Source organism: Eumetopias jubatus, unplaced genomic scaffold (genome assembly GCF_037043125.1).
Source record: "Eumetopias jubatus isolate StellerSeaLion01/CBP00866 unplaced genomic scaffold, mEumJub1_p1.0 scaffold_10, whole genome shotgun sequence".
In the NCBI taxonomy this organism is placed as follows: domain Eukaryota; kingdom Metazoa; phylum Chordata; class Mammalia; order Carnivora; family Otariidae; genus Eumetopias; species Eumetopias jubatus.
Genome location: NW_028274816.1, coordinates 61696626 through 61713921, shown reverse-complemented (window position 1 = coordinate 61713921; position 17296 = coordinate 61696626). Strand labels below are relative to the sequence as shown.

General features: G+C 59.5%; 2 protein-coding genes, 1 long non-coding RNA gene and 1 pseudogene across 10 annotated transcripts; 3 read left to right on the top strand and 1 right to left on the bottom strand.

Moving 5' to 3' along the window:
* Positions 1-28: 28 nt before the first annotated feature.
* LOC114202045 (leukocyte receptor cluster member 9) lies at positions 29-855 on the top strand. The gene has a single exon (XM_028095022.2). It carries the CDS (start codon positions 29-31, stop codon positions 764-766), a length of 738 nt encoding a protein of 245 aa, XP_027950823.2. The 3' UTR covers positions 767-855.
* LOC148163294 (leukocyte receptor cluster member 9-like) lies at positions 798-1913 on the top strand (annotated as a pseudogene).
* LENG8 (leukocyte receptor cluster member 8) lies at positions 1487-13383 on the bottom strand. Of its 7 annotated transcripts, XM_028095019.2 has the most exons (16): positions 13250-13338; positions 11830-11922; positions 10948-11122; positions 10177-10278; positions 9440-9550; positions 8343-8595; positions 7984-8125; positions 7560-7748; positions 6876-7154; positions 6632-6772; positions 6232-6517; positions 5558-5659; positions 5412-5480; positions 5191-5320; positions 4900-5107; positions 1487-2763 (listed from the first exon to the last, which is right to left on the bottom strand). In XM_028095019.2, exons 2-16 carry the CDS (start codon positions 11865-11867, stop codon positions 2601-2603), a joined length of 2388 nt encoding a protein of 795 aa, XP_027950820.1. In that variant the 5' UTR covers positions 11868-11922; positions 13250-13338; the 3' UTR covers positions 1487-2600. The 7 variants fall into 7 exon arrangements, with proteins under 7 accessions (XP_027950820.1, XP_087884024.1, XP_087884021.1 ...); XM_088027898.1 differs by lacking the exon at positions 11830-11922 and having other exon boundaries at positions 13250-13382; XM_088027895.1 differs by having other exon boundaries at positions 2671-5107.
* LOC114202047 (uncharacterized) lies at positions 13148-16775 on the top strand. 2 transcript variants are annotated; one of them, XR_003607737.2, is made up of 2 exons: positions 13148-13699; positions 16424-16775. It is a non-coding gene; the product is annotated as an uncharacterized LOC114202047 (long non-coding RNA). The 2 variants fall into 2 exon arrangements; XR_003607738.2 differs by having other exon boundaries at positions 13148-13854.
* The last annotated feature ends 521 nt before the right edge of the window (positions 16776-17296 follow it).

Below are 17296 nucleotides of genomic sequence, written 5' to 3'. Positions count from 1 at the left end.
GGCGAGGCTTCCCCCGCACCCCGCTCCCATGGCGGCGGCCCCCGCAGCCGAGCCCGCGGCGCCGCCGGCCTGCCGCTTCTTCCTGGAGGGCCGCTGCCGCTTCGGCGCCCGCTGCCGCCAGCCCCACCCGGGGGCGCCGGCGCCAACTCGCCGCGGGGCCGAGGCCGGGGCCGAGGCCGAGGCCAAGAAGCCGCCGCTGCGCACGGCCGCGGCCGTCATCCAGCGTATCCGCTGGGACCCGCGCCTCGACCCGGCCGACTTCTCGGTGGGCTACGCCGACCGCTTCCTGGGCGTGCGCGAGGAGCCTTTCGGCGCCTTCTGCTGGGACGAGCCGCTGGCGGCGCTCGGGCCCGGCGTCCTGGCCGTGCCGCAGCACCGGGTGCGCTACTTCCGCTTCCACGGCCGCATCGTGTGGGACCGCGCCTCGCGCACCGACCTCGTCTTCGGCTCGGGCTCGGCGGCTGGCCGCGGGCCCACCTTCCTGGACGCGCTGGGCGGCGGGGGCGCGCACGACGGAGGTGAGGCCACACACGACGGCGGCGAGGACGCGCACGACGGGGAAGGCGCCCATGGCGGCGGGGGCGCGCACAGAGGGGTGGCTGCCGTTCCCGCTGATAACGGAACCGGGCTGGAGGCCGGGGAGCGGCGCAGGGCCGAAGGCCAGGCTTCCCCGTGGACAGAGCTTGAAAGGGTGTTGAAGCCGGCCGCCACACAGTGGAGCGGCACAGGCGGCCCCGGGATGAACCCCCGCAGGAGGTTTTCCTGAGACGGAAGCAGAGTAGGGTCCGGGTGCCTGGCCCTGGGAAGGCAGAGGGGCCGCTGGAGCCAGGGCCGCGGCGCCTCGCCAACCCCGCCCCACGCATTTTGTGGCTGTCATGGTGACTGATCCCGCGCTGCAGGTGGGGGCGGCCAAGGCCCAGGAAGAGCTGGTTCGAGCCGCACCCTCGTGTGCTGCGTTCATGGTACCCGCGGGGGCCCTACACCTGACACTAGCCCTCTTGAGGCTGACAGGCCCTGGGGAGGTAGCCGCCGCAGTCGGTGCACTAAGACGCGCGTGCTCTTGGCCCCAGGAATTCAGGCACCCCTGCAGCTGAGCTTTAGGAGCCTGCTTCTCCTGGGACAGCATGTGCTCTGTGCCCCCCCTCCCCCTCCCCGGAAGATATGGCCCAAGTGCTGAGAGGCTGGAAGCCGAGGGGCTCAAGAGTAGTACAGCCCCTAGGGGGGCTACACCCCCACCTCACCCTAGCCAAGGTGCCCCACGGATCTCAAGTCGGCCTCCCCCACCCTGGGTTCAGCCCCAGGCAGGAGCTGGGGAGCCAGCCCCTAGGGGAAGTCTGGCTGTGCCGCATAGGCAGGGCAGGGGACACCTACCAGCCCCTGGCTGAGCTGCCCCTGGGATGACAGTCCCCTCAGACCTCTGCAGGAGACCGCTCTCAACCCCAAAGAACCTGGGAAGACCCAGGCCAAGCAGGAAGGGACAAAGTGCTCTCTCTCTCTCTCTCTCTTTAATTTTGGTTTCTCTCAAGCTTCCAAATGGTGCTCAGTGATCCAAGGAAAGAATGAAGGAAGGAGAAGGGAGGGGAGAGGGAAGGGAGGGAAGCAGAGGAGGAACATCTGGAAAAAAAGCAGCCTGACAGTCCAGCTGTTTGCAAACTCATCGCACATCCTCCAGTTACATGGCAGAAGGGGGGGGGGGCAAAAAGAAAAAGGGGAGGAAGAAAAATAACTTAAATAAACACACACAAAAAGAAAAGAGAAGGAAACATGACGTGAGCTGGTGATCCATGAAGGCAAGGGAGGAAGGGAGGGTAACCGTTTTACCTGTGCGGAACCAAAGAAGGGTGGCGAGCAGGAGGAGGAGGGAAGGAAGGAAAAAAAAACCAGAAGAGACACGGGGGTGGAGGGGGGAGGGACACGGAGACAACTTAATGCAACTGCAGACGAGGCGGCCCGGCCAAGGTCCCGCGATGGCCTCCGGAGTCCTCAGTGCGGAGTGTGGGCGTGGGTGTGGTGGTGGCTTGGCGTCGGCATTTCTGGCGTGGGGGGCTGAGGGCGGGGCACAGTCTCTACACGGCTGCCCTAGCCCCAAACACTGAGGCCCCGGAGGGCTGGGCAACAAGAGTCTGTGGTGAGGCGGGCAGGTGGCGGGTGGCGGGCTGGTGTGCTGGTGCCCCCGCCGCGGGCGGGCACGGGCGGAGCGGCCTGTCTTCTTCCGGCCCCCCCGGCATGGGATGGGCCAGGGTGCCAGGTTGGTACCGGAGTACGAGCTCGAGAGAGAGAGAGAGAAAACACTGAGACAGCATTAGTGGAGGTGCCAGGTGGACACAGAGCAGCCTACAGACCATGCCCCCAGCCCTCCGCTGTCCCACCCCCTCCTCCCCCAATCCCATCCCTCTGAGGCAAAAAATAAAAATGTAGAAAAAAATCTCTGTACAGACCCCCCGATAGGAAAACGGGGGACAGGGGCGGCGGCTCTTCCTGGAGCCCACTCCCCACGAACTAATTTACAACCCAAGTCCATGGCTCAAAAACAAAATCGGCAAAGGCGGTGCTGGGGGGCCACAGCCCTGCCCCCACCCCGCCCCCATCCGCGCTGGTGCTCAGAAGGCTGACAGCTGCGCCAGGCTGAGGCGGCAGTCGATGCTGGCGTTGTCCGGGCCCGTGTATGCCAGGCCCAGGGGCTCTAGGAAGGCCCGGCAGGCGGCCTCGCCCTCGAAGGCCAGCTCGGCCTGCAGGTAGGAGACTGGCAGCGCAGGGCGGAAGCTACGGAGACAAGAGGAGAATGTGATGAGGCGGGCGGCGGGCAGGGGAGGGCCCCACGAGCAGGGAGTGGGTGCCCCCCCTTAGGGCACCCAAAGGGTTTCCTCGGCACGTTACCTGCTGACCTCTCACCCCTCTCCACCCAGCCTCCCCACCTCCAGGGCTTGGGGGGGCCCGGGGTGGGGCTGGTGGCCCCAGCCCCGGCTGTGCCCCCCTTCACCCTCACTTACCTGTACGAGGGGGACCAAGGAGAGGGGATGGGAAGGAAGGGCCCAGCTGGCTCTTCCGCTGCTCAAGGGCCTGAGCAGTCCCTCAGAAGAGGGCCCGCTGTGGCCCAAGGGCAGGGGGCCAGGCAGAGGGAGTGACCCGAGGGGATGGGCATGGGTTGGCAGGTCTGACAGCTACTCTGGGGGACCCACCCCGGCTGTTCCCCTGGCCTGGGTCAAAGTGCCTCAGGAATGCCAGGCACAGGGTCAGCCAACGCCTATTACACGCTCGCAACAGTCACTTGAAGTTGCTAAGAAGACTTGGCGTGTGCCGGGAAATGGCTGTTAACCCGCTGAATTCTCTCCAGAAACTGCGTCACCCTACCCTTTAGAAACAGACGCCGAGGGAACCGTAACTCCAAAGGCGGAGCCACCTGGCCAGCATCACACAGGGGGAACGCCGCACAAAGGACATGACCCAGTCCCGCCTCAAGTCCGCGCTCCATCACAGCTCTGGATATCCATGGGAGCACAAGAGAGCCTGTTTCTCCCCACAACTGAGCTGGCCTCCTGGCCACCCTGCAAAAACCTGTTCTGGGGGCTCTGGGAGGGAGGAGCTGGTGTGCTAAGAAAGAGTGGGGGGAGGAGAGCGTGCGGCCCGTGTAGGCCAAGGCCCCTCCTACAAGGCACCTTCACGGCTACGGCCCCAACCAAGACCCAGCATATACGAACTAACCAACACAGTGACCAGCCCACACGACACCCCTGGGAGCCACACACAAGCTTGGGAGCTGCTATCCCGCTGCAGAGGGCAGGCTCGGGGACAGCCCACAGAGCCTTTAGACACCCCACCTTCCCGTCACTCCCAGGTAGGGAACCAGGCCCTGTGTATCCTGTCACCTTCATGTTTCTGTGCCACGTCCTTGTCTACTTCTGCGGCTCCCGCCCTGGCTCGGCCTCTGCCTTAAATCTGGACCCAAACCAGATCCTGGAGTGTGTCTCCTCCCTTCAGTGTGACTGCCCCTCCCCAGTTCCACACCACTCCTGTGGCTCCTAAGCTAACTGAGGTGGCCCCTTGGACCTACCAACCTCTGACTGAGGGTTCTCAACCTTGGCAAGACTGACACTGGGGCCAGGTGATTCTCTGCTGTGGGGCGTCCTGGGCACTGCAGGAGGCCGAGCAGCATCCCTAGCCTCTACCCACTAGACACCAGTAGCAACCCCTACTTGTGCCAACATAAGAGGTCACCTGACATCTCCCTACGTCACCCAGGGGCATCTCACCCCCGACAGAGAACCACAAGTTCCCCACCATGCATGTGCGCACAACACAGGAAATACCTAACGTACAGAGAACTTGCTCTTTTTCATACAGTCCCTGACCTGGCTTGTCCCCGCATCACACCTGCCTCCCTACATATTTTCTGTACTCTTAAAGGAGCTCAAGTTGGAATGGGGTCTTGGTCCCGTTAGATCAGAAGCTGCCAAAAGCACAACCAACTTTCCTAGTTTGTCTCTACCGAGGGGGAGCTCAGTGTCAGGAGAGCCTTGAAAGGTGAACAGAGACCTCCGAGTGAGAAAATCAAGAGCCCAGAGCAAGAAAACAAACCAGGGTCCAGGGTGACGTGAGCAGGAGAAATAGAGACTCGGGTGGAGAGGGAACCCTGGAGCAGCGAGACAGAATGGGGAAGAAGAGAGATGCAGAGGCGGGCCTAGGGAGACAGAGGGCCAACCGTGGGAAGGGAAGCGGGAGGGGCTGGGGAGCAGGGTACGTGTAGGAAGAAGACATGGGGAGAGAGGACCAGTGTCCAGGGCACGGCAGCTGGAAGCCTGACAGCCCAGGAGTGTACAGAGGGAGGAGGGAAGTGGGGAAGGAAGGCAGCGGCAGGGCCAGCAGAGCAGAGGGGGCAGGGGAGAACCCAGCTTCACATACGTTTTGATCATCGCCTTGAGGGCAGCTTTGCGCTCCCGGTCTGCAAACTTGTCCACCAGGTACCCAGACATGCAGGGCGCATGACAGTAGAGCCGGAAGAAGCGGTGGTAGTTGCCCAGAGCCCAGGCCGCCCTCAGCGCCAAGGCGTGAGCCACGCAGGGGTCTGCCTTCAGTTCCCGAGTCAGGTACGCCAGCTCCGTGGTGATGTCTGCGGCCCGAGACAGAAGAGGATCAGCAGCGCCCAACCCTGGGGGCCTGGGGCCACCCCGTCCCGCAGGCAGCGCCTCTCACCTCCTGAGTTCTTGGTGAAGATGTAGTAGAGGATGCGATAAGCAGTGAACTCGCCCACGTTGCCTGGCAGGTTCTCGGCGTACAGCGACTTGAGCTGCGTCTGGCACTGGTTGAACTCCTCATGGTCGCCCTGGAGCCCGGGGCATGGAGAGGGAGAAAGACCGTGAGACCGGGACAGGGAGCCCAGGAAGAACCCGAAAGGGCCTCAGCACCCCACTCACCTTCTCCAAGGCGATGCGGGCGTGCGTCTCGTACACCTCCACCGTGAACTCCGTTCGCACACCTTGCACCTGGCGCGGCAGGAGAGCGGTGAGGCCACCGCAGGGCAGGGCTCTCCCACCACAGACCCTCCCAGCAGCCCCCTCACCGTCAGGTCCTGCCGAATCGACTTCATCTGCTCACAGGCAAAGGCGTAGTCTTGCTTCTCTTTCCAGTGGGACTTGACCATGCACAGAGACTTTTTCAAAACCTGGGAAGGAAACCAAATGATGGCTCAGAAAAATTTCAACAGGGTGAGTGAAGCCATCGCTAAAACCCACTACACCTCCACCAACTCAGTGTTCTAAGATGAAGGCGGCAACATCAGACTCGTTTAACAAGTTGCTACCAACTTTAAAAAGAACCCAACACGTTTGGCAAGAGTAACTGCTCCCGACCTCAGCTGCCCACGTCAGTGTGTCCCCTGGGACGGAACATGAACCATGCTGCTGCTGTGGCCTCAGGAGAGGACACGGGGGCCTGATCCCTCCCCGTCTCAGGCAAGCTGGCCTGGGAAGGCCGCTTCCTTAGGAGACGGAGGCTAAGAGCCCCGCAAGTCTCCCGATGAGGTCACACGACCCGGACTTAATCTTCAAAACACAAGTTCTGTCCTCAAGTCACCTTTCAGAGAGCTCCCAGGCCCCAACGTCCCTGCCCTGCTGCAGGTCCCTGCCACCACACCACAGCCTCGGGTGCTGTCTCTGCCATCCTTCCCGTGTGGGTGCCACGGCCTCATGCTAGCACCCGCCCTGCAGGGAGGACCTGCCCACCCCAGGCACTTACCGCCACAGGGCGCACAGTGGATGGGTCAGGGGCACAGGTGAGACGCAGGTAGTGCTTGGTGATGTCAGGGCAGGTACCCACGATCTGAAGTTCCTGCCAGTCTGGGTCAGCACCACTGCTCTCCAGGCTGCCCATCTGCAGTACCAGGGGCTCGAGGCGCAGGCGGCGGGAATGTCCGTGCTGGAAGCGGGCCGCCCGCTTCTGCTTCTTCAGCTCACGCTCAGGGTCCTCGCACTCTAGTGCGGCCATCTTTTTGCGGCTGCGCTTGGTGGGACCAAGATCATGCCTGGAAAGGGAGGTCAGGGGTGAACAAGGCAGATGTCATAGCCTGCCCCTCCCACTGCACCCCAAGAACCCCGATCTCAGCCCCAACCCCCTGGCCAACCGCCCAGAGTCTCACCTCTTCCCACGCTGTGCCCTGCCTCGGCCCCGGTCCATGTGGGCCCCCCGACCTCCTCGGCCCTTCGGGGGGGGGTTCCTGCGACCCACAGGGTGACACTCATTCCCTGAGTAAGAACTGTCTGAATCCGAGTGGGAGTCACTGCACAGAAGCAGCAGGGAGGTAAGGCCTGAAGTGGCCCCTCCTCCCACGCCCCTCCCCCACCCCCAAGCCCCCAGTCCCCCAGTCCCCCCCCCCCCGGTACCTGCGGCGGAAGTGGCGAGTAGGGGACCGGGAGGAGGAACGGGAGCGGGAGTCCGTGCTGGAGGAAGAGCTGTTGTCCTTCATGAAGACATTGCGGTTGCCAAACTTGGCGAAGCTGCTGCCCCGGGCTCGGCCAGCACCCCCAGCCCCTGGTGTCCCTCGCTGGGACTGGGCACCCCCGCCCCTTGTCGCTGAGCCTGCCCCCCTGGGAGGATGAAGGCTGCTAGGGGCCTCCCACCGCTTCTTCTTGGGGCTCTCAGCCACAGGCTCCCGAGTCAGCCTGAGGATATAGCAGGGCAGGGCATCACCAACCCAGCGCCCCCACCATCCCCAACATCTGCCAGCCGCCCCAGGAACACACAGCCTCAGGCAGGAAAGGAACTTACCCAGGCGACTCAGCTAATACACTGCAAAAATGGGAGGCAAACCCAACGTTTTCTCTGTCTAGAGAGTGCTCTTCGCAGCTGAGTACTGTGCACTCGCCAGCCTTCACAGCCTGCGCCCCACCCCAGAACTGCACCCCCAGGCAGCGCCTGGACCTCCGCTCTACGCTCCTGGCCTTCCCCCCACCCGTCCCCCGGGATCCAACTTTCCCACTCCTTCTCGGGGCTCCAGGTGCCTACGTCTGTAGGTCCCACTTCAGCACCCAGAATCGCCCTCCTCCCCATCCCCAGCCTGGACTAACCCCGGCAGGGGCTCCCGACTCCAGTCAATGGTGTAGGCCGAACCATCCTGCAGCCGAGCCTGCAGCAGCTCCTTGAGCAGCTTCTCCGTCCGGTCCTTGTCCTCCTCCGATTCGCAAGCAGTGAAGCAGCGCTCCACATACTCTTTCATATCCTGCGGCCAATCGTCGGGCTTCCCGGACAGGCTCCCCCTGGGGAGGGCAGATGGGGGACTCAGCCGGGCAGCCAAGACCGTCATCGCTCCTGCTCACAGGGCAGACACATGCCAGACACAACTCAAGCATCTTTTTCCCCCGCTCATTTCATGCCCACAGCAACCCTGAGGGAGGGACCCCTCCCCTTTCTGGAAGAGGAGACTGAGGCTCGGGGTGCAGACTGACTGCAGAGGCAAGGGAGCAGGGACAAGAGCAAGGGGGTGGCCATCACCTGTGGTTCTGGGCTTTCTCGGGGTTGGGCTGGGGGCCGAAGCTGCTGTGCTGGCCCTCTGAGGGGGAGCTGAAGCTCTGGCTGGTGACAGCAAAGGGCCGTTTCTGGATGTTGAACTTGAGACCACCGGTCCCAGGGGCTGCTGTGAGAGCCGCAAAAGCTGGGGTTAGACCATCCCCTGGCCCGCCTCAGGCTGCCCTATCCCCGGGAATGGGAGACGCCAAGCTCCAGTGAAGGGCTCCAAGGCAGGTGCATCCTAAGCCTGGGGATGACCACAATATCCAGAAGTGCCCCACACTTGGCTCTGTAAGGTCCAGTCCCCATGCCCCCTCTTCTTCCCAAGTCTACCGCCAACTTACGCTTCATCCGGTTCCACAGCTGTTGGCCCTTCTTGGGCTTGGCAGGCTCGGAGTAGGTGTGTGGCCCATAGGCCTGGCCTGAGGCAGGCCCCGCTTGGCTGTGCTGTGTGGCTGGGGCCGTTCCAGGCTGGGGGCCGCTGTTCAGATTATGAGCCCCATGCGGGGGGTTGGAGGGCTGAGGGGGCTGGGCTGCCGGCAGCTGCTGTGGGGGGGCTTGGTAGGACATGCTTTCTTCCATGCCAGGAACTGGGGGCTGGTGGAGGAAGCCGGTGCTGAGGGCAGGAGGAGAGCTCCATGCTGGCTCTCACACTGTCCTCGCGATCATCGCCTCACTCAGCTCCCAACCCTGCGCGGAGACCCTCCCACATCTCATTGCCCTGGGCGCTCAGAGCGACTCCCCGAGGAACGGAGAGTTACTGCCCACACTCTTCACAGCTGAGAGGACTCCGGCTCAGACCCTGAGCTGCTCTCCAATGGCCCCCAGCTGCTGAGCGGCAGCAGCGGCCATTAAACCCTGCCGTCCACCTCCTAGTGAGCGTCGTCCCGACAGGGCACCCATCCGGGATTACTATCTGAGCACATCGTGCGTGCCAATCAAGACCCACACGTGATTACACACATTCTCAGGGGCCCTGTGAAGGGACGATCCTTCCCACTTGACGAGAATGGCTGAGATGCAAAGAGATCACACGACTTGCAGTAACACCACTTGATGGGAAGCTGAGATCCCAGGCCGGATCTACCCACCCTCCCTGCACCAGCCCCACACCCCTCCACACGGTACGCTAAGTGCGAGGCCAGACTATGTGTGTGATGGCGTATGTATGTGTGCGCGTGCTAGGGGAAAACTCAGAAGACAGGCTGCCATGCTGCAAACCGCTCCCACCATCACCCCAACACCGAGCCCCAAGTCCTAAACCCATCCTGGCTTTAAAAACCGTGCTTTGCCCTCCTCGTTATCAAATCAGGAGTTGCTTGGCAGGAGAGAAGCCAGGGAGCTGGCAGCTTAAAAAATGCAGGCATCCCCACTACCCACCCACTCACAAAAACTACATTCCCCTTCTTGAATGTGCCACGGAGCTAGGTGGGGGCGTTACCTGGTTCAGAGCCCCCTGGTGCTGGGGTGCCGATGGTTGCTGGGGTGTGGCGGAACCGTAGGAGCTGGCCATGCCATACTGGGAGGGAGAACCATAGCTCTGGTACATGCTCTGACAAAGGCACAGAAACAAGAGTCAGTGGAGGCCCAATTCCCTCCCCCTTCTCCTGCCTGCTCAGGAGCCATACGAAACCTGTGACGCTCCACTTCTCCCTCACTCCTTTCTATTTCTCTCCACTGCATAAATGCGCCAAATTCTCTTGCGTTAAAAACAACTAAAATACAACGAAAACCTCTATCAATTCCATTCTTTATTTAACAAATACTTACTGACCATCAACTTTTCTAAGCACCACAAAAGAACCAAAAATAAGATATGAAAACCCATGAACTAATGAAGTCTACACCCAAAATGCACACAGCTGTGGACAGATACAGAGCGTGTCAGGCGGTAAGCTCCGTGAAAGCGGGGTGGGGCAGAACACTGCTTTAACTAATCCCGTCGGTCAGAGAAAAGGGCTCCCTGAGGCATGACCTGGGAAACCTCTGCAAGGTCGGGGCACAGAGAGACGGGGGAGCAGGGGAAAGCTCTCAGGTGGATCACGGGGGCAGTGTGCTAGTGGAACATGTTTCGGAGGCTGCGCTGCTGTCTTCAAGCCCTGGCCCCTGGAGCCCGCCCGCCGGCTCCCACTTCCAGCACCCGGCCTCCCGCCAGTCCCTGCAGGGCTGGGCGCTCACCATGGGGTAGTAGTAGCTGTACGGGTAGGCGTAGCTGTACTGCTGGTACCACTGGTAGTACTGCTGCTGCTGCAGGGCCGAGGCCTCCGCCTGAGCCACGTACTGCAGGGAGACACGTGTGCCGTCAGCAGGGGCCTCCGCCTCCGCCTGAGCCACGTACCACGCGGAGACACGTGTGCCGTCAGCATGGGGCCAAGGCCCCCGCCTGAGCCACGTACCACAGGGGGAGACACGTGTGCCGCCAGCACGGGGCCGTGGCCCCCGCCTGAGCCACGTACCACGGGGGGAGACACGTGTGCCGTCGGCACAGGACCAAGGCCCCCACCTGAGCCACGTACCGCGGGGAGACGTGTGCCATCAGCACAGTGCCATGGCCTCCGCCTGAGCCACGTACTGAGGGGGGGTCCCACGTGTGCCATCAGCACTGGTAGCAGAAGCCCACGTACCCTGTGGCCCCCAAATGTGTCTAATTACTGGTGGCTAACTGCTGGGGACACAACTGGGTCCACCTCTCTCCAAGAGTCACAGCCTCTACGGATGGACTCGGGGCACCTTAGGGACCCAGGGCACATCCCCCTCTTCAGGCTGGATTCCCAGGGACAAGAACCACATGGTGCCCTGGGTTCTTCAAGGAAACAGACCTTGCTCCCACTATCTGAGGCTCCTAAAAATCTTCAGGGCACCCTGCCCTTGTTGATACCAGAGAACACCAAGTGTCTCCCTCCCCAGCAACCCCCACTCAGGGCACCCAGGTCCTGGGTGTCTTCTCACCTGGGCACTGGCAACAGGCCCATTGCTGCTGGCCTTGGCGGAGCTGCCGGCGGCTCCTGCTTTGCTGATGCTGGCCAGAGCCTGGCGGGCCTTCTCCCACTCTGGGTTCTCATGCATAGGAGCCTCCATGCCGTTCTCTCTGCCTGCCCCGGCCACCATGCTGTACTGAGAAGACCTGCAAAGAAGGGACGTCGAGTCAGTCTTTTCTCCCCCCTGTACACAGTGGGCAAAATGCAGACAGGAACATACCAGGACTTGAATCCTAAACTCCCTCCTCCTACCTACTGGAGTCTAAATTTTTAGGTCTAGAATATATTTTGATCTGTAACATGCTGACAATGGTTTTCTGTCTCACCCCTTCCTGTGAGGGAATATCCAACTAGAAATAAAAACCTAAGGCACTTTTCCAGGTGCCTGATACACAGCAGTTGCTAAATACCAAATAAAAATACCAGCATCCTAAGAACTTAACATAGCCCCTAGTACCTACTAGGTCTAAATGGTTTATGAGTCAATTCTGACACCTCCCCAGCCAGCAGGCTATCATCACACTGTTTTGGAAAAAAACAAGGTATTAACAAATTGATAAATGAGAATATTAAGTGTTGGAGGCTGCGCCTTAATCATAGTTCATGGAATGAATCATCCCAATTTTGAGAAATAAGCACTGTACCGTGAAAACAAGATACTCAGAGAGATGAAGGAAGACCTGACTGTCCACATTACAACCAAATGCTTCCCTTTACCCTCGTGGCCAGAGGAGGAGCTCATCCGCACTCCACCCACAAGGAGCGCTAGGGGACCTCCCGTCCCAGAGGACAACAGTGGGTCCTGCTTCCTCTTGCCCTCCCCTCCGGCCTCTGTCCCTCTAGCCACACTAACCAATCTGTGCTACGTTGATCACCCACGTTGGCCGCCATCTGGACCTTGGGGCATAAGGGGTGGACCTCAGGAGCCAGACTGCTTTCTCACTGTCTATGAGAAAAAGAAGGAGTTAGGGAGACTCAAGGAGGAGCAAGAAAAAGTCACAAAGTGGGGAAGAGAAGGAGATGGGCTCATGAGAAGCCAGACAGAAAAGGAGTGTCCGTGAAATGAGGACTCGCTGAAGAGGATTCTAGGTGTAGAATAGAAGAAAAGGGCTTCTGTGTGGGGGGAAGGCCTTCGCCTCCCTGCAGTGCTCTGGGTGGAACAGGAAGGATCTGAAAACGGGGAAGGCTGAAGGAATTTCCCAAGGGGGAAGAGAAGGACCTGAAACCCCTAAGAGAAGAGGGAAGGCCCGAGGGAAGCCCTGGCACAGAGGGCGGGAGGGGGTGGAGGGACCTCAAGGAAGGGCTAAAAAGTATTCCAGAGGGAAAAACAGCTCCTGAGAGGAAGCAGAACAGTCTGTAAAGAGGGAATCTAGAGAGAACGCCAGAGGAAAACAACTGCAGAAGTCACTCCGGGAAACAGGGAGAAGCCCCGAGCGAGCACGGGGAGCCCTGAAGGGAAGAAACGCGCTCTCGGAAAGCTCTCAGGAGACTGCTGTCAGAAGCAACCCCCACGGGCTGGGGGGCTCCGGAGAGGGAGCGCTGGAGATGCCTCACCACGTCCAAACCACCTTCCGGGAACTCCGAGTGGGGCGGGCAGGACTGCGAGAAAGCGAGGGCTGCCTCGGGGCCTAAACCGGGGGGGTTGAGAAGCATGGGTGGACTCCGAGGCGAGTCCCCGCCGGAGACCCCGCCGGTCCTACAAGCGAGGGGACGGGAACGTGGAAGACGCCCTGGACAAGCAAGCTCGGGAAGGGGCGGGGAGAGGCAGGAGGGGACGAGTGGCGGACAGCGCACGGAGACAGCGGGCGTGTCTCACGCGCACCGGACGCGAGGGGCACCTGGCCGTCCCGGGGGCCCCGAGAGGGCAGTGGCGCCAGGTGGAAGCACAGCCCGTCCGGGTGCCGGCGACCCACTCTAGAGTCACCGCCCGGCCGCGCCGCGCGTGCGCACCACGACTCCGGCGGGGAGAACGCGGCTCCGGGGCCGCGCGTCGCCGGGGGAACGCCATCCTCCCGGTGGAACCGCCCGGTCAATGGGGGTTGAAAGGGGGCGCTCGGGGCCCAGGTATTCCGGGGGCGGGGGCGGGGAGGCCGGCCGACGGCGCAGGCGCGAGGGCGCGCAGGCGCAGTGGCCGCCCGTGCCCGCCACACCCAGTCGTCGCTCGCGCGCGGCGTCCGTTGGTGCGACGGCCCACCAGGCCTCGGGACCCGCTGGGCGTAGGGCCGGAAGGAGATGCCGTCCCCGCCCGCCCGCCCGCCGCTCCCCACACCCACCTCAGCCGTCCGCCCCCTGGACTCGTCAGCAGCGGCCCAAGGCGACAGCGACAGGGCCGCGGAACTGCTCGCGACCCGGCTGGTTCTCGTCTTCCTTGGGCTTCGACGTCCTGACCGCGGCGTCCTGACGTCACGCGGAGGCCTCGCCCCACCTCCCTCGACCCTGCACCGCCAATGGGCGCCGCGGGCTTGACTTGGGCCCGCCCTCCGCTTACGCAAGGACGCGTGGGCGTTTGAGGCAAGCCGGAAGACAGGGTGGGGACGGTGGCCCCGAGGGGACACGCGCGGCGGAGTCGGCGGGCACTGTGCCCGAGCACGCAGTCCTATTTTGGCTCAGTGAGTGGTAGCCATTGTTTCCAGATACAAGCTAACGTGAGGAGGGTTGTAAGACTACCTCCGTACAGCGATGTGGAAGCCCAGGGCAGAGCATGCTGAAGTCGGAGAAAGGGGGTGAGGGCAGCCTCCAGCCGGGAAGGGGAGCTTCCCTGGTACATAAAATTGCAGAGGCGCCCGTGGCAGAGGACGCGGCGCGCGCAAACACGCGGAGGCGGGCGACCGGCAGAGCCTGGGACCTGGGGACTACAGGGGGACCATGGCCGGGGCAGGTGGCTGCGGCGGAGTGGACGTGTGCGGGGTCCGGGGTTGAGCGGATAGGTCTGGGCAGGTGGGGCCCGGGGCTGAGCGGGTAGGCGTGTACAGGTGGGCAGGTGGCAGCCACTGGAAGTGCACTGGGGCCAGGTTGGGGAATGTGGACCTGGTGGGCAGCAGTGTGCCATGTGTTTCCATCCAGGCTCCTGACCGATGACATGGTCCAATCCAGCTCAGGAACCGCTCCATGTAGTCATTGTAGGCGGTAGAATAGTGTTTCAGAAGCGATTTCCTTCCACATTAAAAACTTTTAAAACTGTTAGAAACTTTTGTATTGATGACGGAGTATCATTTTGTTAGCACAGTTGATCTTTTTCTGTCCTTTCACTTAAAAAAAAAAACTGTTGTAAGACAATTTGGGGTTTACATAAAGTTGTAAAGGTAATTCAAAGTCCTGGGTACCCTACAGCTGGTTTTCCCTAATGCTATTATCTCGCATTCCTGTACTATATTTGGTAAAACCAAGAAACGAACACTGGCACATTACTGATAACTAAGTTGCAGCTTTATTTGAATTTCTTTTTTTTTTTTAAAGATTTTATTTATTTACTTGAGAGAGAGAAAGAGAACACATGCAAGGGGGGAGGGTCAGAGGGAGAAGCAGACTCCCCGCTGAGCAGGGAGCCCGATGCGGGACGATCCCGCGACTCCAGGATCATGACCTGAGCCGAAGGCAGTCGCTTAACCAACTGCGCCACCCAGGCGCCCTGAATTTCTCTTTTTCCACTAACCTGTCCTTTATGTGCCAGAGTCCAGTCCAGAGGACCCCACTACATTTAGCATCCCTGTACTTTCCACTGTTACTTTTAAGGTGGGTTTCTGGTACGTAGTGTGTAGTGGGATCCTTTTAATCCAAGCCAACAATCTCTGCCTTTTAAAAGAGGTGTTTATAACTGCACTTTTAACATGATTTTTGGTATGATTATGTGTAAATTCATCATTTTGCTATCGGGTTTCTATCTGTCCCATCTTTGTTTCCCTTTTTCTGCTTTCTGGTATGAGATTATCTTTTTTTTAATTGTCTGTATTTTAGAGCAGTTTTAGGTGGGGTCTTTGGGACATGTTCTGCCTCAGTTCTCGGCGGCCCTGCAGTCAAGACTCTGATGACCGTGGGCTGTGGCGATGTCAGGGCTCACCTCGATGTCTTCTGTCTCAAGGATCACTCTCCTTTGCCTGATGCTGAGTCTTGAGCACTGTTGTTTCACATATTTTGTCTGGCCTTTTGGTTGTTTCAGGAAGGAGAGCAAATCTAGTCCCTGTTCTTCCATCTTGGTTGGAAGTGAAAGTTCTCTTATGTATGGTTTTTAAATAAAAGTAGATTTTCCCTCTGTAAAGGTTATGCAAAATGTCCTTCTTTCGGGGCGCCTGGGTGGCTCAGTCGGTTAAGCGGCTGCCTTCGGCTCGGGTCATAATCCCAGGGTCCTGGGATCAAGCCCCGCATCGGGCTCCCTGCTCGGTGGGGAGTCTGGTTCTCCCTCTCCCTCTGCCTGCCTCTCTGCCTACTTGTTCTCTCTCTGTGTCTCTCTGCCAAATAAATAAATAAATAAAATCTTTAAAAAAAAAAAAAATGTCCTTCTTTCTTGGTTAAAGCTTCCAGGTTAAAGATCACTGCCGGGCCTGTTGGCAGGAAATCAGGTGGCCTGAATCTCAGGGTGCTTTTGGAATATCCCAACAGATCAGCTTCAGCTTGTGGACGAGAACTCAGGGTCGCTAGAGGGCAGTGTTTGAGATCAGCGCAGCCAGAATAGCTGTGGGCTGGCCCAGGGTCTGGCAGCCCCGCTAGTCGAGAGGAGAAATTGAGTCAACGCTTGGCCCCCAGAGCCCCTCACTGGAAACTGCGGTCGATTTTTCCATCCCAGCTTCAGGCCACTGCACACAGAAAACTTCCTTGAATGTTACTTGCAGTGCACAAGACAGACGATTGGGAAGCCCAAGAGCAGCTCCCCAGTGGCAGGCCCCCATCGAGGGTCTCACATCTGGCACTGCAGGCCACCAAGCCTGACCCAAAACCCTCGTGCACAGTACCTGCACTACTCTGATGGCGCTTGGACGTGACCCCATCAGTGTTTCCAGAGGGAGGGAGCATGAGCGTTGACACCAGGTGGGGGAGTAGTCTGTTTTTGCTGTCCGTCGAGTTGAGGGAGACTTGTGGTCTAGGAGAATCTCAGAGGAGGGCCTGGGGAGCTGTCTTACGTCCCCCTGCCAGGGGGTGAGGCGGCGGAACTCCCACAGGTCACATGACTGCCCACAGCCATCTGGTGGTGAGTGTCAGGCAGGGCCCTTAATCATGGCCTCCCCTGCGTTTGTCCACTGTGCTGCCACTGTCTGTCACCCCCAGCTCACCTCTCCTTTCCTAGGCTGTCCCTAAAATCCCGAACCCAAGAGCCATTGTGTTCCGGAGAGCCCTGCCGGGCGGTGATTTATGGGACTCAGCCCCTCTCCGTGGCCTTCAGCTCAGAGTTCAGCCCGTCCACAGCCCTTGACAGACATCCTGAGATTTTGATGCCTCTGCTTCATTTTCCCCAGAGTATAACAGCCTGGCCAGAGGGTCATACGTGAGCAGACTGTCATCACAGCGTCGGGAGCTGCGTACCCCAGCGTCCTCCAGAGCCCAGCCTTGCCAGCGTCGGTTCTCAGCACTGTTCTCACGGTGTCCTCGCGCAGTGGGTGGGGAAGGAAAGCGTTCCTCCTCGTTTCAGATTGCACTTCCTAATTGTCAGGCTTTGAACACCTTGTTGTCTGTTCCCTGCTATTGGGGTTTGCACTTCATCGAATGTGCATCATAATCGCTTATTTTCAAATTAAGTGGTCCTTTTCTTAGTGTATGGAAGCTTTGTAGATTATGTTTATGTAGTAATAAAAACACATTTCTCAGCCATAGGTGTGAAAACAATTTTTCCCTAGACTACCAATTTGCCTTCTGGCTTTACATTTTATTGTTTTTAGTTCCACAATTTGTCAAATAAATTGCCTTCTCCTTGCCAGCTTTGGGGTATCTTGCTGGAAGTGTTCCCTTTCCAGCAAAGGTACACCACATACGAGAGCCTCCTACTTATTCTTTGTGATATGTTTGCTCCTTCCTTTGTCTCTGGTAGATTTTCACCTGTCTCGTCTGTAGAACATCTTCTTCCAGACGGAGACCAATGGTGTCCGCAGAGCTTTGAAACCGCACGGCCTTTCACTCTGACTTGACATCTGTCTTCTGTCACAGACACACACACACACACACAGATCTATTCCTGGCTTGTCTGATCTCTTCCTGGGTCAGGACATGTGTTCTACTTTTAGAATCAGGCAAAAAAGTCATTATTATTTTAAAAACAACAAAACAAAAACCCAGTGTCCTTGGAAATGCCTGGCAGCCAGGAGGAGGCAGTGGAGGGGTCTCCCCGGCCCCAA